Source organism: Chelmon rostratus, chromosome 7 (assembly GCF_017976325.1).
Source record: "Chelmon rostratus isolate fCheRos1 chromosome 7, fCheRos1.pri, whole genome shotgun sequence".
Lineage (NCBI taxonomy): Eukaryota > Metazoa > Chordata > Actinopteri > Chaetodontiformes > Chaetodontidae > Chelmon > Chelmon rostratus.
Genome location: NC_055664.1, coordinates 25,840,794 through 25,866,297, shown reverse-complemented (window position 1 = coordinate 25,866,297; position 25,504 = coordinate 25,840,794). Strand labels below are relative to the sequence as shown.

The 25,504-nt window shown below is 42.6% G+C and overlaps 1 protein-coding gene across 1 annotated transcript; it reads right to left on the bottom strand.

Annotated features, from left to right (window-relative positions):
- Nucleotides 1-387: 387 nt before the first annotated feature.
- prx (periaxin) lies at nucleotides 388-25,235 on the bottom strand. Its single transcript, XM_041940155.1, has 9 exons — nucleotides 25,181-25,235; nucleotides 23,986-24,093; nucleotides 21,361-21,486; nucleotides 20,623-20,782; nucleotides 18,487-18,680; nucleotides 17,894-18,135; nucleotides 14,209-17,546; nucleotides 3,124-14,061; nucleotides 388-2,642 (listed from the first exon to the last, which is right to left on the bottom strand). Exons 3-9 carry the CDS (start codon nucleotides 21,388-21,390, stop codon nucleotides 2,356-2,358), a joined length of 15,189 nt encoding a protein of 5,062 aa, XP_041796089.1. The 5' UTR covers nucleotides 21,391-21,486; nucleotides 23,986-24,093; nucleotides 25,181-25,235; the 3' UTR covers nucleotides 388-2,355.
- Nucleotides 25,236-25,504: the final 269 nt, after the last annotated feature.

Sequence of the window (25,504 nt, the reverse complement as noted above, 5' to 3'; positions counted from 1 at the left end):
ACAGGTGAGAGCGACAGTCCCTGCGCATCCATGAGCTTTAACTAGACGATTTATTCAGAACAATGCTTTGGTGCACACACCTTCATCAGGTTATTTAACAGAAGCAGGGAGCGTCTGAAATAGGTTGATGCACATGGACCAATCAGGTCACTCTACAGACCAACATCACTCATTGAATCAAACAAGTTTCATGTATAATCCCGTCATGGCACCTCTCTCCTCAGAAATCAAATGTTTAATGTGAAGCTCAAAATGCACCGAAACGTTATGAATAAATGTCTCCGATTGCAGTAGAGGCTCATTCTTCTCCTGCACACCTGTGTCCATCCACAGGTGGACCTACACTGAAAACCCACAACTTTTAGATCAATTTCAGCTGTTGTGAAGGTGAAGACATCAGGAAACTCTCGTTTGAACATTTCTTATGGGAATATCATTTTATTGATGTCACATTTTAACCAACATCCTCTCCAATGCAGCCTTGACAAAAACACTTGGCACTGAAACCGCTCAAATCGAAAAGAGATTCGGGGACTTGATTAAACCAGAAGAGTGGAAGTCACTAGAGACACAGATACTAATCAGTGCGTGTTACCTTGACATGTCACTACTCTGGTCACAGCTTTTTTTAAAAAATTCTCACCTGCAAAACAGGCTTCGTGTTAAAAGTTGTTAATGAAAAATGTGGGAGTGGGTTCGTCAGGATGTCTTCATGCATTTTATCACACAATTTCATTCCATCTACCAACCAAGAGAGCAAACTAAGTACAGTAAAAAGTGTTCATTCTGAAATGCTTTTCGTCCACTTGAAAAATAGCTCATCACATGGTTGTATCCTCTGAAAGTGTTATCTTGTACGTAAACGGCAACGAGTCGCATATAAAACCGGCAGTTTTCATTTAATGCCAGAAACGTTAGCTGTTTTTCTCAAATGGAAGTTACTGCATTTGGGAATGAAACTTCAATGTCTCAATGTGGAAATCTCCAAAGACAGCAGAAGGCTTTTCGCCCTCCATTTCAAAGCAATTTGTACTTTAAATGGAGGACACGCTTCTTGAACAATAAGGGGTAAAGGCACTTGATAAAAATTGTTTTAATAACCTGATATTAATAATTTTCACATCCAAAGTTATTCTGTGATATCTTATGAATTACAATATAATAAACAGAAGAATTTCAGATTATTAAAGACATTTTTCTCAAGAGGAAAACGTGCCTTGGTCCTCTTCTTCTTGATCTCTTCTCTCTTTAGAGGACATATTTTGTTAAGTGATGGCTTTTGTACAAGGTCAAGGCTCGCCACTCCTTCGCCAGTGTGTCATTGCAGCAGCCTTAGAGTCACATCGCTTTTGTTAAAGTGCTCAGCAGCACCCGAAACACCCAAATTTCCTCCCAGCTCGCTGTTTTCAAAAACTCAACACAATTCACAGCTGAGTTAAAAAAAAAACAAACAATCTGCATCAGTCAGGAGGTGTATCCTGAAGCTAAAGCCTCGTCCACCTAATACACAACAGTGTCTGGCAGTGTACAGTAAAAACATGAATATAAAATATATTAGCAGCAGGGTGGCCTAAATGTTTGAGAGCAACCTGGAAACCGGAGCTCACAGGTTTGATCCCCACAGCAGAAAAATAGTCCAGAGTGTCCTGCTCGCTCACTGTGACTATCTCTGGGTAACAGCACCAGCTAAATGCTTCAAATATAAAACTATGGCTGAAAATGAGAATAGCCTATAATCTCAACAAGCTCACACTTTTCTTTCAGGTCAAAAAAATATTATTTTTACTCTTGACTCTGGTGAATATGAAAATAATTACATTTCGTATTGAAGGGATACTGCTACAAAAAAGCAATTATATTGTTGTATTTACATAAATATTACTCTGGCCTGTACTGTAGAGGTTCAAAATGAATTATTTTGTCCATCTTAAAATCATGGTCAAATCCATGATGTGAATAAATGATTCATTCCAGCCCATTTCGACCACACAAACAACAATAAATAATTAAGCAGTCCGACATGTTTACATTCAGAGTGAAACCTTTTAAACCAAACAAAATGTGATATATAAGTAGGACTAAACTAACAAAACTCAAAAATAACAAAAAATAGTCACATTTAAAATGAAAAAGGAAGCATATATTACTCTGTTTGCTGTAATAATGACAATAATGCTGCTGATGAAGTGTCATTGCGTTTCATCACATTCATACCTCATCTAATAAAATATAAAATAAAGACTTTGACTGAATCAAGGTTTGCCACGTTGCAGGCTTAGCTTACTAGAACACTGCAACCTCACCAAAGAAAAACATAAAGAAATAAAAGACACGTAAGATGTCGTTACAGCATCCTCAGTAGTTGAAGTCCGACACCTGGTGAGTTGTTGTCACGGTTGTCGAAGATTCACCCGTTCGCGTTTCAGTGGTAACCAGTTGCCGGGTGATTCTGGTGGTCTTGGTCACCGTGGTGACAGTTCCCTCCTTGGCGGAGGAGACTCGATGCTCTTCAGACATTTCCTGGGTGGTTAAGTCGAGCCCCGAGGAGTGGAGGCAGAAAGACCCCGAGACGTCTACGTCGCCTCCCACCTCCCCCTTCCGCTGGGCCTGAGGAGAGCCCTCTGGGGTTATCTGGAGAAAGCCTGGGGGAGGAGGAGAGGAAACAAGCAGAGGCAAGAAGAAGAGGAAGAAGAGAAGAGGACAGGTGAAGATGTTAAGAGGGAAGAGAATCTTAGTCTTATTTAGCAAAGACCCAATAGGAGCAAAGAGACAATAGGAGATCATATATCAACAATTTATAGAAAATAAAACTCATCAACGGTAACAGCAAGGACATATTCTCTATAATGTTGTGCATATTCTACCAAATTCTATGTTAATATGGTGAAATAATGATAGAATGCAGGTATACAGTATAAAACACACACAAAATTTAACATTATTGTTCATTTTAGAAGATTTGTGCAATCATTCACTGTCTCGTTTAACTGAGTATCTCAGTGGTTTATTATTGCTCTTCCATAAAAGTCGGAGAACTTGCCATTACTTCAACAAATTCTTGATAAAACATGTTTGACTAGGATACTAATTTTTGTCTCCGTTTGAGGGTCACTGTATCCTTACCTGTGGAGTGTGGCTTCAGGGTGAACTTAGGGACCTTGAACCAGGGGGAAGACTCTCTTTCTTCAGACTCCCTACTTTTGCTGTCAACCTCGCTCCACGCCTGGACCTTTGTTGAGCTGAACTCCATGGTAAAACCAGCAGGGGACTCTGAGCTGTCCCTGTCCAGCATATCTGTTCTGGCTTGAGATGAAACCACATCCTCAGAGGGCTCCACATTAAAACCTGCAGAGGCGCTCCTGCTCGACTTTACTGTAAGCCCTTTTGAATCTCCCCCTGCTCCTCCTGATGATGAATCCTTTGCCTGTTTCACACTCATTTCTGTGTCCTCCTCCTCTGTAGCCATCTTAACATATGGAGAGGTGAACTCCACCTTTGGAAGTTTGATTTTACCACTGAATGCCCCTTTATCATCCTTGGAGCCCTTGTGAAGACTTGCATCTTGTTCACCATTGAGACTTGAACCTTTGACATCCACTAACCCTGATTTGCCAGGAGAAAATGACACCTGGGGCGTTTTAGTCTTCCCTCCCTTTGACTTATCCTCTGCCTCCCACTCTGTGCTTATTGCACCTGATTTATCTTTGGACTTCCCAAAGCTTGGCTTCATTTTGATTTTGGGCATCTTCACCTTGGTGTCCTCTGTTTCAGCCTCCGCTGTTGTCTCCTCTTGCAGGCTTGTGCATACAGCGGACTCATCTGATGCAGGAGGATTCACCAAGACAAAAACAGCTTTCTTCACTTTGGGCATTTTAGGGCCCTCATATTGAATTTCTGGTCCAGAGATGTTCATTCTTCCCTCGGGAAAGGAGATGGAGGGTAATGGGACGCCAAACTTAGGGATTTTGATTTTCTTGCCTTTCTCTGTTTTGTAATCTTCATCCTGTGATTCACCAATATCAAACTCTATGTCTGGAATCCTGGGGACTTTCACTTCTGCTCTGGAAGATGAGAGACCACCCTCCCCATCTGTTCCTACATTGGCTGAGCCTTGTACACTTGGTAATGTAATCTCTGGCACTGCGATTTTAATACGGTCTCTGTCCTCTTTATGTCCGTTGTGTGTTTCAACTTCAACTTCACACAGAAATCCTTCTTTAACTTTGCATCTGTGTTGGACTTGGTCATCTAACTCCTCTTTGCCAGTTACATTTCTGCCAGTTTTCTTTTTTGGCATTTCAATCTTAAATTTGGTTCCTTTGACTTTAGGCCCCTTCCCCTTGCTGCTGGTTCCTGCTGTGTTAAGATCCAAGTCAGGTAATTCAAATTTTTTCTTGTCCTTCTTGCCCTCTCCTCTATGAATTCCTATATCAAATTCCAGGTCTCCTTTTGGACCTTTGATATCTATTGTTGGCATCTTGAGTTTCAGACCTTGGTGCTGTCCCTCAACATGCAAATCAGCTTCACCGTAAGTGTCTGTATCTTGCTTAGGTGTATCATGTGTCACATCGATGCCCAGACCTGGTGATGTGACTAGTGGGCCTTTAATCTTTCCTCCTGCCTCAATGGTTGGTAAACTCATCTCCACTTTGCCTGATTTATCGCTTAGTACTGGTACACCCCCCTTTGGAAGCTTAACATCTGGACCTTTGGACCTTCCCCCCTTGACTTCCATCTCTACAGCAGGTGCTTCAATATCTTTACTTTTACCTTTAGGAAGTGAAATATCAACTTTTGGCATCTTGATGTGTGGCAGCTTGATGGTTGCCCCCTCTGCTTCCACATTCACTTCTGGAGTGTCAATATTGGCTTTTCCTTCAGGGATAGCTATGTCCACATTAGGAACCTTGACCTGTCCCCCATCTCCCTTAATCTCTATCTCTGGACCTTTGATTGAAGGTTTTCCTTTCGGGAGATATATGTCAACATTTGGCATCTTGAACTTTCCTCCCTCACACTTAATTTCAGCTTTAGGACCTTCAGTCTGTGCTTTAGGTAATGAAATGTCTACTGAGGGCACTGTCATGTGTGGAATTTTAGATTTGCCTCCTTCTCCCTCAATCTTCAGCTCTGCTCCTTCAATTTTGCCAGATTTTCCTTTGGGCGGAAAGATGTCAACATCTGGCATTTTCATGTAAGGCATTTTGAATTTTCCTCCTCCATCTCCCTTTATTTCAACATCTGGACCTTCAATCTTTCCTTTGGGCAGAGAGATATCAACATCTGGCATTTTCCAATGAGGCATCTTGAACTTTCCTCCACTACCTCCTTCTACTTCAGCATCTGGACCTTCAACTTTTCCTTTTGGCAGTGAAATGTCAACTGAAGGCATTTTCATGTCAGGTTTTTTAAATTTCACCCCTCCATCTACCTCCATTTCAAGTTCTGGACCTTCGACTTTTCCTTTGGGCAGAGAGATATCAACATCTGGTACTTTCATGTTTGGCATTTTGAATTTTCCATGTCCTTGTTGCTCCACTTCTATTTCAGTGGCTTCAACTTTTGCTTTAGGGAGTGAGATGTCAATGTTGGGCATTTTCATGTGTGGCATTTTGAACTTTCCTCCGATACTTCCCTCTGTTTCAAATTCTGGACCCTCGATCTTTCCTTTGGGTGGTGAAATATCAACAGAGGGCATGCTGAGATGTGGCATCTTGAATTGTCCACCTTCCCCTTTGAGCTCAGCCCCTGGCCCCTCAATCTTTCCTTTGGGCAATGAAATGTTAACTGAAGGCATTTTCATGTGAGGTGTTTTGAATTTCCCTCCTCCATCTCCTTGTAGTTCAACATCTGGAACATCAAGTTTTCCTTTGGGAAGAGAAATATCAACATCTGGCATTTTCATGTGTGGCATTTTGAACTCTCCATGTCCTTGTCCCCCCATTTCTATTTCAGGTGTCTCTATTACAGTACCCTCAACTTTTGCTTTAGGGAGAGAGATGTCAATGTTGGGCATTTTCATGTGTGGCAATTTAAACTTTCCTCCAGTACCTCCCTCTGTTTGAACTTCTGGACCTTCTATCTTTCCTTTTCCCTCAATGGTGGGCATTTTGATACCAGGCATGGTGAATTTGCCGCCCTGTACTTCTACATCAATGTCTGGAGTATCATTTTTTCCAGGTTTTGCTTTTGGTAAGGTTATATCAACATTGGGCACTTTGAAATGAGGCATCTTAAATTTGCCACCTCCTTCGCCATCACCATCTGTTTCAATGTCTGGTACATCAAGATCCCCTGATTTGCCTTTGGGAAGGGACACATTTATTGATGGCATTGTTATGTGAGGCATTTTGAATTTTCCTTCACCTCCTTTGAGTTCCACTTGTGGTCCTTCAGTCTTTGGTGACTTTCCTTTTGGCAGGGATATATCCACGTCAGGCATTTTGAACTTCCCTCCCTCTGCACCAACTCCAATGTCTGTTTTTCCTTCAGGAAGGGACAAGTCAATGTCAGGCATCTCGATGTCTGGCATCTTGAATTTGTCTCCTTCTCCATCAACCTTTGCACCATGCTTTACTTTTGGCAGGGACACATCCAGGTCTATTTTGGGGATGGAAACATCAATTGTTGGCATTTTGGGAATTTTGAGGTTTCCCTCATAACCTCTGATATCAGCCTCTGAGACATCAACCTCTGCTTTCGGGAGCAGAACCTCAGTCTCTGTTGTTTTAGCTGCTGGTAGTGACAGCTCGACAGAAGGCATCTTGACCTTGGCCTTAGCATCAAGGGAACCACTTGGCTTACCTAAATCTTTTTCTTTAGAGCCAAATCCTGGCATGGAGAACTTTGGTAGTTTGACAGTGATGTCACTACCTTTCCCTTCCACATCTGCTTCCAGCTTAGCATCTCCCCCTGGGAGTTGACCTTTCGGTGATGATATTTTAAACTTGGGGAATTTCACTTTGTATTTTGATTTATCACCTGGGCTCTCAACATTTACTTCCGGTTTAGAAATGTCAATTTTCCCCTTTTTCACTTTAACATCCACATCAGGACAAGACACAGATACATCTGCATTCTTTTTGGATATACCAAATGAGGGCATTTTGATTTTGGGTTTTTTCACCTTGACCTTTCCATCTCCATCAAACTCTACTGATGGTGCCCTAACTTCTCCTTCCACATGAGGTGGGCTGAGGGAAATGTCTCCTTTGGGAGACACCCCTTTTCCTGATATCTGCAAATCGCCACTCTTGGACCTTCCACCAAACCTCGGAAGAGAGAAACTGGGGACTTTGAGGGAGACATCAGGTAGATCAAAGCTGCCCCCTGATGAAGGCCTGCCCCCCTCTGCTTTCAGGAGCTCTACCTCCACATCTTCACCTTTAGGTTTGGTGAGAGCAAAATCTAGATCAACTTTTGGAGCTGAGATGTCAACAGTTGGTAGTTTGACAGTGGGAAGCTTGATGGATGCCCCTGGACCTTCTACACTACCTGTCTCGATGTCTGCACCCTTGACTTTCAACTTGGCTGGATTAATATCTCCCTTGAGACCAGACATGCCCAAATCTCCTGATGTGTCAGGACCAATGGTGTCCACTTTCAGGCTTTTGTCTTTCATACCAGAGGGGAGGCTGAGGTCAAGATCAAATTTGGGGACATTAATGTCAAAAGTTGGCATGTGGAGCCCACCACCTTTTTTACCAGTTGAGTCAACTTTTGGCATGTGAAATGCTTCCTTCCCAGATGGTCCTTCAATATTTATATCTCCCTGCACTTTTCCCACGGGAACTGAGATGTCAACAGTCGGCAATTTAAACTTTCCTCCTTCAACATCAGGGCCTTCAAGGCTGACATCCACCTCTGGAGCTTTAATTTTAGGGAGTGACATGTCACCTTTGACTTCAGGTCCCTCAATGTCAACATCAACTCCCTTTGCTTTGATTTTAGGAAGAGAGATATCAAATGAGGGCATGTGAAACTTGCCTCCTTTACCACTGTGTCCATCAATGTCAATATTGGCATCAGCCTTTCCTTTTGGAAGTGAAATATCAAATGTTGGCATTCCAAATTTTCCTTTAATCTCTGGTCCTTCCACATTGGCATCAACCTTTGGGAGACTCACTTTTGGTAAAGAAACATCAAACTTTGGCATTTTGAATTTGCCACCTTTCACTTCAGGGCCTTCAACATTTAGGTCGCCCTCAACTTTTCCTTTGGGAAGTGAAATGTCAACAGTTGGGATGTTGACCTTTCCTCCTTTGACATCAGGACCCTCAAAGCTGACATCCACCTCTGGAGATTTCATTTTGGGCAGAGAAACATCAAATGATGGCAAGTTCAGCTTTCCACCGTTCACGTCAAGACCCTCAGTAGTTATCTCTGGTCCCTTTGCTTTCATTTTAGGAAGAGAGATATCGAGCGAGGGCATATGGAACTTGCCTCCTTTGCCAACATGACCTTCAATTTCAATCTCTCCTCCTGCTTTTCCTTTGGGGAGTGAAATATCAATGTCTGGCATTTCAATCTTCCCTCCCTTGATGTCTGGGCCTTTTATTTTGACATCGCCCTCTGGGAGATTCACTTTCGGTAATGAGACATCAAATTTGGGCATTTTAAATTTGCCTCCTTTTATGTCAGGGCCTTCAACATTTAGGTCACCCTCAACTTTTCCTTGAGGAAGTGAACTGCCACCTTTAAGTTCAGGTCCTTCAATATCAACATTAACTCCCTTTGCTTTCATTTTAGGAAGAGAGATATCCAGCGAGGGCATGTGAAACTTGCCTCCCTTGCCCACATGTGCTCCAAATTCAGCATCTCCCTCTATTTTTCCTTTGGGAAGTGAAACATCAACTGTTGGCATTTCCACATTGCCCTCTGGCAAGTTCATCTTTGGAAGTGAAATGTCAAATTTGGGCATTTTGAATTTGCCTCCTTTTACCTCAGGACCCTCAATGCTGAGGTCAGCATCAGCCTTTCCTTTGGGCAGTGAAATGTCAACAGATGGCAAGTTGAACTTTCCTCCTTCAACATCAGGGCCTTCAAGGCTGATATCCATCTCTGGAGCTTTAATTTTAGGGAGTGACATGTCACCTTTGACTTCAGGTCCCTCAATGTCAACATCAACTCCCTTTGCTTTGATTTTAGGAAGAGAGATATCAAACGAGGGCATGTGAAACTTGCCTCCTTTACCACTGTGTCCATCAATGTCAATATTGGCATCAGCCTTTCCTTTTGGAAGTGAAATATCAACTGTTGGCATTCCAAATTTTCCTTTAATCTCTGGTCCTTCCACATTGGCATCAACCTTTGGGAGACTCACTTTTGGCAAAGAAACATCAAACTTTGGCATTTTGAATTTGCCTCCTTTCACTTCAGGGCCTTCAACATTTAGGTCACCCTCAACTTTTCCTTTGGGAAGTGAAATGTCAACAGTTGGGATGTTGACCTTTCCTCCTTTAACATCAGGACCCTCAAAGCTGACATCCACCTCTGGAGATTTCATTTTGGGCAGAGAAACATCAAGTGATGGCATGTTCAGCTTTCCACCTTTCACGTCAAGACCCTCAGTAGTTATCTCTGGTCCCTTTGCTTTCATTTTAGGAAGAGAGATATCGAGCGAGGGCATATGGAACTTGCCTCCTTTGCCAACGTGACCTTCAATTTCAATCTCTCCTCCTGCTTTTCCTTTGGGGAGAGAAATATCAATGTCTGGCATTTCAATCTTCTTGCCCTTGATCTCAGGCCCTTTTATTTTGACATCGCCCTCGGGGAGACTCACTTTTGGCAATGAGACATCAAATTTGGGCATTTTAAATTTGCCTCCTTTTATGTCGGGGCCTTCAACATTTAGGTCACCCTCAACTCTTCCTTGAGGAAGTGAAATGCCACCTTTAAGTTCAGGTCCTTCAATATCAACATCAACTCCCTTTGCTTTCATTTTAGGAAGAGAGATATCCAGTGAGGGCATGTGAAACTTGCCTCCTTTGCCCACATGTGCTCCAATTTCAGCATCTCCCTCTATTTTTCCTTTGGGAAGTGAAACATCAACTGTTGGCATTTCCACATTGCCCTCTGGCAAGTTCATCTTTGGAAGTGAAATGTCAAATTTGGGCATTTTGAATTTGCCTCCTTTTACCTCAGGACCCTCAATGCTGAGGTCAGCATCAGCCTTTCCTTTGGGCAGTGAAATGTCAACAGATGGCAAGTTGAACTTTCCTCCTGCAACATCAGGGCCTTGAAGGCTGATATCCACCTCTGGAGCTTTAATTTTAGGGAGTGACATGTCACCTTTGACTTCAGGTCCCTCAATGTCAACATCAACTCCCTTTGCTTTGATTTTAGGAAGAGAGATATCAAACGAGGGCATGTGAAACTTGCCTCCTTTACCACTGTGTCCATCAATGTCAATATTGGCATCAGCCTTTCCTTTTGGAAGTGAAATATCAACTGTTGGCATTCCAAATTTTCCTTTAATCTCTGGTCCTTCCACATTGGCATCAACCTTTGGGAGACTCACTTTTGGTAAAGAAACATCAAACTTTGGCATTTTGAATTTGCCTCCTTTCACTTCAGGGCCTTCAACATTTAGGTCACCCTCAACTTTTCCTTTGGGAAGTGAAATGTCAACAGTTGGGATGTTGACCTTTCCTCCTTTAACATCAGGACCCTCAAAGCTGACATCCACCTCTGGAGATTTCACTTTGGGCAGAGAAACATCAAGTGATGGCATGTTCAGCTTTCCACCTTTCACGTCAAGACCCTCAGTAGTTATCTCTGGTCCCTTTGCTTTCATTTTAGGAAGAGAGATATCGAGCGAGGGCATATGGAACTTGCCTCCTTTGCCAACGTGACCTTCAATTTCAATCTCTCCTCCTGCTTTTCCTTTGGGGAGAGAAATATCAATGTCTGGCATTTCAATCTTCTTGCCCTTGATCTCAGGCCCTTTTATTTTGACATCGCCCTCGGGGAGACTCACTTTTGGCAATGAGACATCAAATTTGGGCATTTTAAATTTGCCTCCTTTTATGTCAGGGCCTTCAACATTTAGGTCACCCTCAACTTTTCCTTGTGGAAGTGAAATGTCACCTTTAAGTTCAGGTCCTTCAATATCAACATCAACTCCCTTTGCTTTCATTTTAGGAAGAGAGATATCCAGTGAGGGCATGTGAAACTTGCCTCCTTTGCCCACATGTGCTCCAATTTCAGCATCTCCCTCTATCTTTCCTTTTGGAAGTGAAATATCAACTGTTGGCATTTCCACATTGCCCTCTGGCAGGTTCATCTTTGGAAGTGAAACATCAAATTTGGGCATTTTGAATTTGCCTCCTTTTACCTCAGGACCCTCAATGCTGAGGTCAGCATCAGCCTTTCCTTTGGGCAGTGAAATGTCAACAGATGGCAAGTTGAACTTTCCTCCTTCAACATCAGGGCCTTGAAGGCTGATATCCACCTCTGGAGCTTTAATTTTAGGGAGTGACATGTCACCTTTGACTTCAGGTCCCTCAATGTCAACATCAACTCCCTTTGCTTTGATTTTAGGAAGAGAGATATCAAATGAGGGCATGTGAAACTTGCCTCCTTTACCACTGTGTCCATCAGTGTCAATATTGGCATCAGCCTTTCCTTTTGGAAGTGAAATATCAACTGTTGGCATTCCAAATTTTCCTTTAATCTCTGGTCCTTCCACATTGGCATCAACCTTTGGGAGACTCACTTTTGGCAAAGAAACATCAAACTTTGGCATTTTGAATTTGCCTCCTTTCACTTCAGGGCCTTCAACATTTAGGTCACCCTCAACTTTTCCTTTGGGAAGTGAAATATCAACTGTTGGCATTTCCACATTGCCCTCTGGCAGGTTCATCTTTGGAAGTGAAACATCAAATTTGGGCATTTTGAATTTGCCTCCTTTTACCTCAGGTCCCTCAACGCTGAGGTCAGCATCAGCCTTTCCTTTAGGCAGTGAAATGTCAACAGATGGCAAGTTGAACTTTCTTCCTCCAACATCAGGGCCTTGAAGGCTGATATCCACCTCTGGAGCTTTAATTTTAGGGAGTGACATGTCACCTTTGACTTCAGGTCCCTCAATGTCAACATCAACTCCCTTTGCTTTGATTTTAGGAAGAGAGATATCAAACAAGGGCATGTGAAACTTGCCTCCTTTACCACTGTGTCCATCAATGTCAATATTGGCATCAGCCTTTCCTTTTGGAAGTGAAATATCAACTGTTGGCATTCCAAATTTTCCTTTAATCTCTGGTCCTTCCACATTGGCATCAACCTTTGGGAGACTCACTTTTGGTAAAGAAACATCAAACTTTGGCATTTTGAATTTGCCTCCTTTCACTTCAGGGCCTTCAACATTTAGGTCACCCTCAACTTTTCCTTTGGGAAGTGAAATGTCAACAGTTGGGATGTTGACCTTTCCTCCTTTAACATCAGGACCCTCAAAGCTGACATCCACCTCTGGAGATTTCATTTTGGGCAGAGAAACATCAAGTGATGGCATGTTCAGCTTTCCACCTTTCACGTCAAGACCCTCAGTAGTTATCTCTGGTCCCTTTGCTTTCATTTTAGGAAGAGAGATATCGAGCGAGGGCATATGGAACTTGCCTCCTTTGCCAACGTGACCTTCAATTTCAATCTCTCCTCCTGCTTTTCCTTTGGGGAGAGAAATATCAATGTCTGGCATTTCAATCTTCTTGCCCTTGATCTCAGGCCCTTTTATTTTGACATCGCCCTCGGGGAGACTCACTTTTGGCAATGAGACATCAAATTTGGGCATTTTAAATTTGCCTCCTTTTATGTCAGGGCCTTCAACATTTAGGTCACCCTCAACTCTTCCTTGAGGAAGTGAAATGTCACCTTTAAGTTCAGGTCCTTCAATATCAACATCAACTCCCTTTGCTTTCATTTTAGGAAGAGAGATATCCAGTGAGGGCATGTGAAACTTGCCTCCTTTGCCCACATGTGCTCCAATTTCAGCATCTCCCTCTATCTTTCCTTTTGGAAGTGAAATATCAACTGTTGGCATTTCCACATTGCCCTCTGGCAGGTTCATCTTTGGAAGGGAAATGTCAAATTTGGGCATTTTGAATTTGCCTCCTTTTACCTCAGGACCCTCAATGCTGAGGTCAGCATCAGCCTTTCCTTTGGGCAGTGAAATGTCAACAGATGGCAAATTAAACTTTCCTCCTTCAACATCAGGGCCTTGAAGGCTGATATCCACCTCTGGAGCTTTAATTTTAGGGAGTGGCATGTCACCTTTGACTTCAGGTCCCTCAATGTCAACATCAACTCCCTTTGCTTTGATTTTAGGAAGAGAGATATCAAACGAGGGCATGTGAAACTTGCCTCCTTTACCACTGTGTCCATCAATGTCAATATTGGCATCAGCCTTTCCTTTTGGAAGTGAAATATCAACAGTTGGCATTTCCATTTTTCCTTTAATCTCTGGTCCTTCCACATTGGCATCAACCTTTGGGAGACTCACTTTTGGTAAAGAAACATCAAACTTTGGCATTTTGAATTTGCCTCCTTTCACTTCAGGGCCTTCAACATTTAGGTCACCCTCAGCTTTTCCTTTGGGAAGTGAAATGTCAACGGTTGGGATGTTGACCTTTCCTCCTTTAACATCAGGACCCTCAAAGCTGACATCCACCTCTGGAGATTTCATTTTGGGAAGAGAAACATCAAGTGATGGCAAGTTCAGCTTTCCACCGTTCACGTCAAGACCCTCAGTATTTATCTCTGGTCCCTTTGCTTTCATTTTAGGAAGAGAGATATCGAGCGAGGGCATATGGAACTTGCCTCCTTTGCCAACATGACCTTCAAATTCAATCTCTCCTCCTGCTTTTCCTTTGGGGAGAGAAATATCAATGTCTGGCATTTCAATCTTCCCTCCCTTGATGTCTGGCCCTTTTATTTTGACATCACCCTCTGGGAGACTCACTTTCGGCAATGAGACATCAAATTTGGGCATTTTAAATTTGCCTCCTTTTATGTCAGGGCCTTCAACATTTAGGTCACCCTCAACTTTTCCTTTTGGAAGTGAAATATCAACTGTTGGCATTTCCACATTGCCCTCTGGCAGTTTCATCTTTGGAAGTGAAACGTCGAATTTGGGCATTTTGAATTTGCCTCCTTTTATGTCAGGGCCTTCAACATTTAGGTCACCCTCAACTTTTCCTTGTGGAAGTGAAATATCACCTTTGAGTTCAGGTCCTTCAATATCAACATCAACTCCCTTTGCTTTCATTTTAGGAAGAGAGATATCAAATGAGGGCATGTGAAACTTGCCTCCTTTGCCCACATGCCCCCCAATGTCAGCATCTCCCTCTATTTTTCCTTTTGGAAGTGAAATATCAACAGTTGGCATTTCCATTTTTCCTTTAATCTCTGGTCCTTCCACATTGGCATCAACCTTTGGGAGACTCACTTTTGGTAAAGAAACATCAAACTTTGGCATTTTGAATTTGCCTCCTTTCATTTCAGGGCCTTCAACATTTAGGTCACCCTCAACTTTTCCTTTGGGAAGTGAAATGTCAACAGTTGGGATGTTGACCTTTCCTCCTTTAACATCAGGACCCTCAAAGCTGACATCCACCTCTGGAGATTTCATTTTGGGCAGAGAAACATCAAGTGATGGCATGTTCAGCTTTCCACCTTTCACGTCAAGACCCTCAGTAGTTATCTCTGGTCCCTTTGCTTTCATTTTAGGAAGAGAGATATCGAGCGAGGGCATATGGAACTTGCCTCCTTTGCCAACTTGACCTTCAATTTCAATCTCTCCTCCTGCTTTTCCTTTGGGGAGAGAAATATCAATGTCTGGCATTTCAATCTTCTTGCCCTTGATCTCAGGCCCTTTTATTTTGACATCGCCCTCTGGGAGACTCACTTTCGGCAATGAGACATCAAATTTGGGCATTTTAAATTTGCCTCCTTTTATGTCGAGGCCTTCAACATTTAGGTCACCCTCAACTTTTCCTTGAGGAGGTGAAATGCCACCTTTAAGTTCAGGTCCTTCAATATCAACCCCTTCAAAGCCAGCATCCCCCTTCATTTTTCCTTTTGGAAGTGAAATATCAACAGTTGGCATTTCCATTTTTCCTTTAATCTCTGGTCCGTCCACTTTGGCATCACCCTCAGGAAGGTTAATCTTTGGAAGTGAAATGTTAATATTTGGCATTTTGAATTTACCCGTCCCCCCACCTTTAACATTTATGTCACCTTCGACTTTTCCTTTAGGAAGTCCAGTATCATAGGATGGTATTTCAATTTTCCCATCTCCTCCAGAGTCGATGTCAATATCAATGTCTCCCTGTCTTTTTACCTTCGGAAGCGAGAGGTCGATTCTTGGCATTTCAAACTTCCCACCTTTAACTTTTGGCCCTTGAAAATTCACATCTCCTTCAGGGAATTTTACTACCGGTTGGGCGATGTCCACAGATGGCATGTTGAATTTACCTCCTCGTCCTTCATGTTTGACAGTGCTGTCACCTTCCAATGTTCCTTGAGGTGTTGAGATGTCAATAGTTGGCATTTTAATTTCTGCACCTTTGATTTCTGGTCCCACAATGTTGAAGTCACCTCTATTTGATTTTGTTTTAGGTAGAGAAACATCAATTGAGGGCATATGAAAATGTCCTCCTTTACCTTTAGTTTGTATGTCACCCTCTACTTTCCCCTTTGGAAGAGAGATGTCAACAGAGGGTCCTTCAAGGCCAATATTTCCCTCAGGAATCTTCATCTTTGGTAGTGATACATCAAATGTAGGCATCTTAAACTTGCCTCCTTTTCCTGTAGGTCCTTCAATATCTTGTTGACCTTCGATCTTTGCTTCCACCTCTGGTGATTTCATAGCAGGAAGTGAAATGTCAAGTGATGGCATGTTGAACTTTGCTCCTCCTTCGATTTCAGGTCCTTCAATATCAACCACTCCCTCCTTGGTTTTCATCTTGGGGAGTGAGACGTCAAAAGTTGGCATCTTGAACTTGGCTCTGCTACCACCACTGCCCTCGAGCTCCATGTTGCCCTCTATGTTTGCCTTGGGAAGTGAAAAGCCGACACTTGGAAGTTCAGGGCATTCTAACTTAGCGTTTCCTTCAGGTAGCTTGGTTTTTGGGAGAGGAATGTCAACAGAGGGCATTTTGAAATCTCCTCCTTTCCCAGCATGCCCTACTACTTTAGCGTCTCCTTTCATTTTTCCTTTGGGCAGAGAAATGTCAAGTGTGGGAAGTTCAAATTTACCACCTTTCACCTCAGGACCTTCGATGTCAACTTCCACCTCACCTGTCTTCATTTTGGGGAGGGAGATGTCAAATGATGGTAGCTGAAATTTTCCTCCTCCTTCAATATCTGTTGTTTCTGCTTTGCCTTTGGGAAGGGTTAAGCCTACTTTGGGTAGCTTGAAGCCTCCTTCCAACTCTTCTCCCTCCATAGTTACCTCTCCTTCTGGTGACTTAATTTTTGGGAAAGGTATGTCAAAATCAGGCATTTTGAACTTCCCCTCCCCACCAACATAATAGTCCATGTCCACATCTCCACCCTCTGGTTTCACCTTTGGGAGAGAGATATCAACAGAGGGTAGGCTGAATTTCCCTCCACCTTCTGGACCTTCAATATCCACATTGGATGATTCCATCTTTGGTAATGAGATATCAACCTTTGGCATGGAAATTTTGGGCCCTTTAAAAGTGCCCTCCACCTCATCGGGAATTCTAGATTTGGCGTCCAATTCCAAATCAACATCAGGCACAGAGATGTCAATGGCAGGCATTCTGATTGCTGTCTTACCAGCTCCTTCAAACTCTGGGAGTGAAACGCTGATGTCAGATTTTTCCCTCATTTTTGGCAAAGAAATATCAACAGAAGGCAATTCAATATCACCTCCGATCTTTGGTTTGGTGATATCTGCTCCGGTAAGACCAATCTCACCACCTCCTTTCATTCCTACTTTTGGAGGTATTATGTCAGTGTGAGGTCCTTTTATCCCTTTGGGTTTGACCTTAACGTCACCATCAATCTCATCCGAATGGCGCGAGAGTCTAACTTTAGGCAGTTTCAACTTCGGCATTCTTAGCTTTGCATCTCCTTTTCCTGTGTCTACATCAACTTTTCCCACAGCTGCCTCTGCATCAACTCCTCCCTTGATGTCAATTTTAGGGGCTTTGATTTCTGCCTTTCCCTTCACAGCAGGTAAAGATGCTTCTGCTTTTCCTGAAGGGAGCGCAAACTCCACATCAGGTGTGCTCATCTTAACCCCTCCCTTTTCCACATCCTTGTCTTTATCACCAGACAAACTGAACTCCACTGATGGTGGGTGGATGTTCACACCCGGGGGCTTGAGCTCCACAGTTTCCAAAGCTGAGCCTGACTTTGTGTGTTTGCTCTTAGGAAAGGTGATTCCAAACTTGTGTCCTTTTACTTTGGTTTTCACTTTAGCTCCAGGTATCTCAGATGAAGAGATATTCACCTGTCCCTCAAGTTGTCCTAGTTCCACTTTTTCTCCTGTCTCTGCATACGTCTTTGTTTTCATGTGGGGAAACCTGGTAGAGAAAGGAGAGATGAAAAAAAGATAAATATTCACTGATGTAATTGCCTCAGTAATAGTATTGTACTACACTGTTCTTCAGAACGACCATCAGATTATTGTTTATTTATTATTTTTGCACTACTTAAGTTATTGTTAAGTCTTTTGTATGTCTGTTATCCAGGTAAGTACATTGTTTTGATGTTGAATCCCCCGTAAAGTTCCTTGTATGTGCACACATAGTTGGCCAGTAAAGCCGATTCTGGTTCTGATAATGTTCTTCAGCAAATCTCACATGCTATCCATTCAGTGCAGCAGATAATGGTGGCCATTTCAACAAGAAAGAACACAGACCAGGCCGACCTGATCCTCCTCTTTGCCTTCCCCATGGCTGCTGCTCCTCCTGCTCCTCCTGCTTCAACCTTCACGCTCCTCCTCTGTTTGAACTTGGGGAGAGAAAACTCCACATCCACGTCACTCATCTCCAGCCTGGTGGGCGTTCCCTCTATCACCAGCTCCTCTCTGTGCTTCTCTTTCAGCCTCTTCAGACCAAAGCGACCACCTCTCTTCTTCTTGGTCTTGAACGGCTTTGTGCCCTTCACACTCTGTAATACACAGAAACCACTTGAATGACAAGAGGGTCAGCAGACAACATTTGAGGGTCGGTAATTTGAGTATGGTATTGTTCTGTTTGGCTTGTAAGTTGAATGATTTAATAACTGAAAGTGTATGGAAACTACAAATGAATCTAATAAATCCAATTTGAGGCTAGACTAGATGTTCATCTTATTTAGAAACAATAGATCCAGAATTTAAATGATGATTTAATTTAAAATTTGCAAGAAAAGCTATAATATGGTTTAATGAGGTATTTACCAAAGTCAGATCTGAAGTCAACTTAAGAATTTAGTTGAGAGCCTACATGCCACATATAAATACAGAATATTATTGATTACCATTTTGGCCATCTTGGCTTTGGGACCTTTGACCTCCACACTGGGGACTCGAGGCCGCATGCTGACCTCTGCTCCGGGGATGGTCCTCTTCAGCAGGAAGCTGACCTTGTATGGCTCTGCACACTGGAGGATCTTCAGAGCGTCTTCATATTTCACATTGTCGAAGTAGACCTTGGCACTCAGCAGCTGGTCACCTTCACATGGAGAACAGTATAAATAAGTCCAAATAAAGCTGGAGAGTGGTACTTTAAAAAATAAATGAATGTCCATTTACATTTGTGTGTACACCCAAGCCCTTGCCAAACAATTTCACGCAATGCAGATTAAGACAGGTAAATCTCAACCACAAGAGGTCCTTGAGCATTTGAATGTAAATGTGCACAAAAAAAGCCAGGCTGATGGACCCAGAGGAATATGAGATGAGCTGCAGACAAATGCAAACACACAAGATCTGGTCCAGACTTTGCACCTGGTGGAGCTTATGAGGTAAACCTGACCAGATTTTCAAATAGAAGGTCCACTGTCTCATGACTCATTGAGGCAAATTAGGAGATGGTAGTGTGACATTTCATCATCATCAATTAGATACAGGTAGGTTCACATCAAGTCAGACATGACACAGTAATGCTCAGTGTTACTTAAAAAAATCTAGGTGACCAAATTTAAGCAGTCTGAAACAAGTTTAACAGAAAGAATGAGAAGGACCTGTACTCAGACATAATGTCTGACCTCTGCAAGAGGTATCGTCATAGTTGACAGGAAATCATCATCCAAGCATTGGAAGTTGATCTAGTTTGTGTCGTTTTTTGCTTGAATGCTACAGCTAGGTAGCTCAGTCAGCCGTGTTGCTAATGACAAAGACTAGGCGGGTTCAAGTGGGGACATGAGTGGCGTGAAGTAGCGAGAGAAGTGATTGTGAAAGAGAAACTATAATTATACACTTATTCTCATTATTATAGTTGAAATAAAAGCAAGGAAAGTCATCTAAATGTGAATGCTCACTGTCCTCTGGTGGTCACAGTGAGGAACTGCAACACTATGATGAATTTGTGGCAAATAACCTGACAGTGTCATTAGCTACCAGTGTGGCTATGACCAAGAACAACACCCACATTGCTGTTGGCAAAAACTACATGACTTTAAAGTTGTATAATTAATTGTTTTCTGGTTTTGGGGTTAATGGGATTGTGGCTGTTGTGGCAACTTTGACATAAATTTTGATTTTTATTCCCTCCAAAGGTCACACTGGGAAAGTACATCAAAGCAAAATGTCAAGTCAGATAGTATTATACTTCCTGTCAGTACTTTCAAATTAAATCTATGTGACCAAACAAGAAATCTGAAACAAATTTAGCAGAAATAATTTAAACTTCTTGCCTAATTTCATCACCATTTGAGACAACAATCACACATAATTTTCAGTGGGAAGACTACAATAAATCATTCTCATTATTATCATTCCTTGGAGGAATCATTGCATTCACGGTGTAAACAGTTTAAACAGACAGATTTGCTGCTGTCTGCCAGGTCAGTGTCAGCAGATGCTCTGATGTACTGTTCTCAGACCAGCATTCACACCCTTCATAAATCAAATTCTTGGGATATAACTTTACATAATAAAATTTTCACATTGAAAATCCAACAATATCAAATTGCTGCTGTGATCCTGCTGATCCACAGGAGGATAGTGTGTCAGTGAGACGGTTTGCCTCGCCTCAGGTCAAACGTGCACATGGGTATGAAGGTGCAGTACCAGCAGGTGGTGATAATGATGGTAGCAAAGGATAAATAAAGTAGAAAGGGCAACACAGTCCATCTATGGGCAGAGGTTGGGGTCGGAGACAGTGTTGATTGTTTTAAGGAAGTAGTTATTTTAAGCAAAACCTTGATCTTCTCCTAAACCTAACCAAGTAGTTCTGGTGCCTAACGCAAATATGTTGCACACTTTGCTGTGATGCCGGGTTGCATATTGATGAACAAAACAATGGTGCTGGTTCACAAACCCAGGACACACACTCACCATGGCTCAGAGTTTGTGGTGTACACATTTTCATTTTATTTCTTATTTGGATTACGTTCACTTTAAAGCAATGAGTATGTTTGTTCCCTAAATTAATCAGATGTGACCGCAGGTACCTTCCTTCAGACTGAGATGTTTAGCAGCTGGTGAGTCTTTGAGGACGTCTTTAACAAAGATCCCTCGCTGTCCTCCACCAGTCACACTGTAGCCGCTGGCTCCAGCTTCCGCCTCCGTTTCCACCACGATTTCCACTGACTTAGAGGCTTCCTCCCCACTCTAAAACACAGACACACAACTTTTAATATCTCCAAGAGATTTGGCCCAGCACAAACATTTTACAACGGTACACTCAAACTTAAAGATGAAACCAAGATTAGCTTGACTGAACAACTCGATCAGCATTTCACAGTAGCAGATTCAGAGTACCTGATTCAAGTCAACAGAATCGCTGCAGCTCTATGTGTCTAATTATAAGTGATGTATTGAAAACATGGGAGAACAGCGATTCTGTGGATGCAAAATATAAATTGTTACCTACTGACACCATGTGGAGCCATGAGTGTGCTAAGCTGCATGATGCAGCTTTAAGGGTAAGCATCACATAAAAATGTCTCGTATTTCACTTTTTCCTTTGCTGGATAGATTAAAAAGGGGGCTTTAATACTGTTTTATGTCTTGTTTCACTTGCTTGAGTGAGTGCAGTCAACCATTAGAGTGACTTATTGTGCATCGTCATCCATCTCCTTTAACATGAGTGATTTATGGTCCAGTTGCTGATCAGCCACTGATGCAAACAAAAGCAGAAAATAATTGAGCCTGACAGTGTTAACAGGGTTTATCAGACTCCTGCTGACCGTCTGTTCGTCTGTGGGCTCTGAGTCCATCTCTGGTTGGGCCAGTTGGCAGGTCGACTCTCTGAGGTGACTTCTCTTCTGACTCAACACCTGCTTCAGCTCTGCATGGAGCTTCTCCTTCTGCACCTGCAGACCAAACAGAGAACACAGGGTGAAATGATCTGCAGTCTGAAGCTGGATGTTATGACACCGACAGAGCAACACAAGATCAACCAACCTATGGCTGAAAAAACGCTGTTTAAATGGTTTGACCAGCTATTATTTGGGTTTATTGCTTTTTCTGAGCTGAATTTTGTGTATGAAAGATGCCATATTCAGTCAATAAAGTTATTGTTATTATTATTATTATTATTATTATCCTTTAATGATGTATTCCCCACTGTTATGCAAGCTACCTGTGCTGATGCAATAACTTGTTTACTGTTCATTTCATAATTACACAGAGGAGAATACTAAAATCTGACCATTTGCAACAACACTTGAATGCAACATTTAAAAACCTGGTGAAACAATATTCAGAGGTCTTTGTAAAACCATTTTTTCAAATAAAATATATTTAGTCTAATAAAATATTTAATGATGGCACCAACTAAGTTATAATGTTCAGGTGACCTGTAATCAATGCTATCAACAATGTTGTATCATATAAACAGGAAATGTGTGTATTAACAGTTGTTACAGGTATGTTTCACTGTAGTCTTTTTGTGTAATTCTGGTCTTCGGCGTTTAAAACAACTGAACTGACATTTCTATTTAAAACCAGCAGGGGTCACTGGCCTGCAACTAGAGCCACTTCGTTTCACAAAAACTCTTAAAACGCTAACGTGCTACATTTTAGGCCATGAATGTGGGTCAGAGTGTTTACGTCCGCTCTGAGGCCTCGACACCTGTGGCTGGTCTCAGATCTGCCACATTCAGATGTTTTGTTGTTGACTTTGCACCCACCAGCTGGCGGTCACCTGCTGCAGCGTGAAAAGGCCACGACTGGCATCTGTGCTGAGCCGGGAGAAATGAAAGGTTGTTTATGTGGTGGACAATGACCTCAGCAGATAGGGCCTGGACTATTGTGATCCAGTTTGTATGGGCCCGGTGGCTGCTGAGGTCACGAGGTCAGTCATAATGCTGCGTTCCCCTTTCTAAATATATCCAAAGAACAATGTAGTTCATAAAGATTTCACCATTTTCTGTATGTGACTGGAGCCTTGAGGGTCCTGAAGTCAAGGTCGGGAGGGTTCACCTCCGTCCAAATACAGTAAATCACAGTGGCAGCCTACATCAGGAGCATCCGGGTACATGCAAAATAAACCTGTGAGGCTGTCAAACTCTTCAACCCTAAATCAAGTTGATCACTTTTACTCGATAATTAATGTTTTTTTTCCGTCATATGCTGGTCACCAGCTTAGACTCCATGGAGTTACTGTTGTTGCCAAGAAGCTAAATAGATGAACTAAGCTAAACAAAGCTAAGCAAATATCAGACATGAATTGATCGTATCTAAGTTTTAGCAGCAAAGTGAAAAATGTATTTCTAAAATGTTAAACTGCTCCTTTAAAGCATTGCATAATTTTTCCACGTTTACTCAGATTGTACTAAATGTTCCTTAGCATATACAACCACGTAATACTTCCAGTGAAGTACAAAAACCTGAAAACCTGGTCCATGTGATGATTCTGCGGGCTGGAACAGTGGTGGTTTTGGCTAAATGCTAACATCAACATGTTGACATGCTCACAGTGACATTGCTAATATGCAGGGGTGCACATAACTGCGACGTGATAAAAATCAGGAATGAGTCATGTTAGTTGTCTCAAAACGTGTCTTTTTGTTTGTGAGATGTGCAAAAAACAACAAACTGAGCTGAACCCACGCAGAAACTGGCGATGAACGAGCCAAAATGTGGTGGAAGACATTTCGTTCTCATCCACATCCAGCAGACAAAACATGTTTTATACAGGCTCAAAGAGCTTCAATTGTCCATTATTTGATTAACACAAAAAGAGTCAGGAGCACACAAACGTAGCGTAAGCTAATGCTAGCAAACAGGCTAGTCAAGCAGAGTGCAGTCGCTCTCTTGCTAAATTGTGAAAACAAATTAAAAAATACAACCGATCCAGATGTTTCTCCAACATCAACACGGTGGTCAAATTGTCTCTTCCACTGCCTTTGAGCAGGGCAGCCAGTGAGACGGGATTCTCACACCTCAGCCCTGATGCACATTCAACTGGCAAAGACAACCACAGACACATTTGACCAAAAGCCAGCTGACCTGTGGACGGAGGCGGCTAATCTGAGGCTCCACCAGGGACTGGGGGGTGCATCTTCTTCACCAACCATCCAACCATACCGGAAGCTATGTACGGGTTGGGTACCAAACACCACACTCACTTGAGTTCTGTGCACCCCTGACAACTTGCTCATGTTAACATGCTAGCATTTGCTAATTATTGCTAAGCAAGTCCAGTAATCTTTCCGTCTTGCCTGATTTCCAAGCGAGAATAACAACCTCAGCGTCGGTCCTTTCCTTCTTCTCCCCTCATGTGTGTCTCTGTTTGTGTGTCTGAGCAGAGTTTAAATGCAGACAGGTGTGCGTGTGTGTGTGTGTGTGTGCGTGTTTTGCAGGCTCACCACTCTCTCAGGGCTCTCCTGTTCGTCTGTGGAGCCGCTGTGGTGAGGGTTGCGTTGTGGGGCAGAGGGGGATCTGTTAGAGGGGGGCGACCGCCTCTTGTCTTTTACCTGCCCACACAGTAGAAGACAGAGTTAAGTCGCTCTGAAATGTTCATGCAGCAGTGCTTTTCGGCGTGGTTTTGCCCTGTAACTCAACTAACGAGATTATTTGAGCCTCTGCAGCAGCTTTGTACTGCAGCGTCTGGGAGACTCGTCTGGGAAAATCTAAAGAAAGGAGGCACTGCAGTGTGAATTTTCTCAATTTATTTCAAACGCCACTGACATTCTCTGCTTTCAACCTCGCGCTGATGCAGTAAAGCTACTCAACAGAAGAAGTCAGTACTGAAAGCTCCTGGCTCCCAGATTTGCGTATATGTTACAGCATGCATGTGAGGCTCAGCAGCTTTCTCTGCCAGGACTTAAAAAGGAAATACAAGCTGCGGGCTTGTTGTACTCTGAGTTCCTCTGGATGCTGACAATGTGCTGCTACTACCAATTAAAACCAAAATTAAAATCTGAAACAGTCACTGACAACTGAGCCTCAGTCAGAGCAGAAGTTTATGCCAAACAATTTTTAGTCGTCTCTTATGCGCAGTGGTTATATCTGTTCATGTGGTGAAAATCAATAAAAACACACCTCCTGTAATAATCTACCTGGTTTGTTCGCAATGCAAACACACATTTGCACACACACGTACACATTCCGGAAGCTAGAATGATGTAGCACCTTGGACATGAGGTTAAGCAAGCAATCAAAAATAATGTACAACTCTCTTCATAAAGTGTAATAATGCACTAAACGTTAAAGCAGCATAAATTCCTGTGCAGATAAACAAAACATCTGCCGATGCTCATTACAGTCAGTCACATAAAAAATGTCTCTTCTGCATTCAGAGCTGAAGTGCAGCCTGTTATTACTAACTGGAGGACAGATGGTGCTTTTAAAAGCGATCAAACACAGAATCTCCATCTCAGTGAATACTCATGCAGACTGTTGTTGTAGTTTGTCATGCTGATCATCATTATTCCATTTTCAAGACCTCAAATCCTCCGTCTTTGACATTTCACCTGCCCACTTCGGCGCTACAGTGCTCACTGAAGAGCACCGACAGTGAGCCGTGTCTGCTCGAGCTGCAGGAGGTCTGCGTTTACTTACGGCTGGATCTCTGGTCTGGCTGAAAACATGGCTGTCCTCTTGGTCTCTCTCAGAGTCTGAAACAGAAAAAAACAAAAAAACAAAACTCAGGTTATTCTGCTTTTTGCAGTAACTTGGTTTTCATCTAATTCAATTAGAGGATGCTGCAAGGAAGTGCATTCATTCTGGCATCATCTGCTCCCACTGCATTTTTGTTACAAATGACTTTAAACAGTTTAAATAAATTCCAGTTTAAGTGGACATTTAATATATAAAGTAGCATCTTTATGCAGGACGACACCAGTCGACACATGCCATCGAAACAGCACTGGATCACGTAACAGT

Bases quoted from the DNA above. Each gene is read 5' to 3' on its own strand.
- prx (XM_041940155.1), bottom strand. From the start codon at position 21,390: ATGGACTCAGAGCCCACAGACGAACAGACG. The intron at 18,681-20,622 runs GTACCTGCGGTC...CTCCATGTGAAG, and splicing joins ACATCTCAGTCTGAAGGAAG to GTGACCAGCTGCTGAGTGCC. The intron at 2,643-3,123 runs GTAAGGATACAG...CTCCTCCCCCAG, and splicing joins CCTGAAGCCACACTCCACAG to GCTTTCTCCAGATAACCCCA.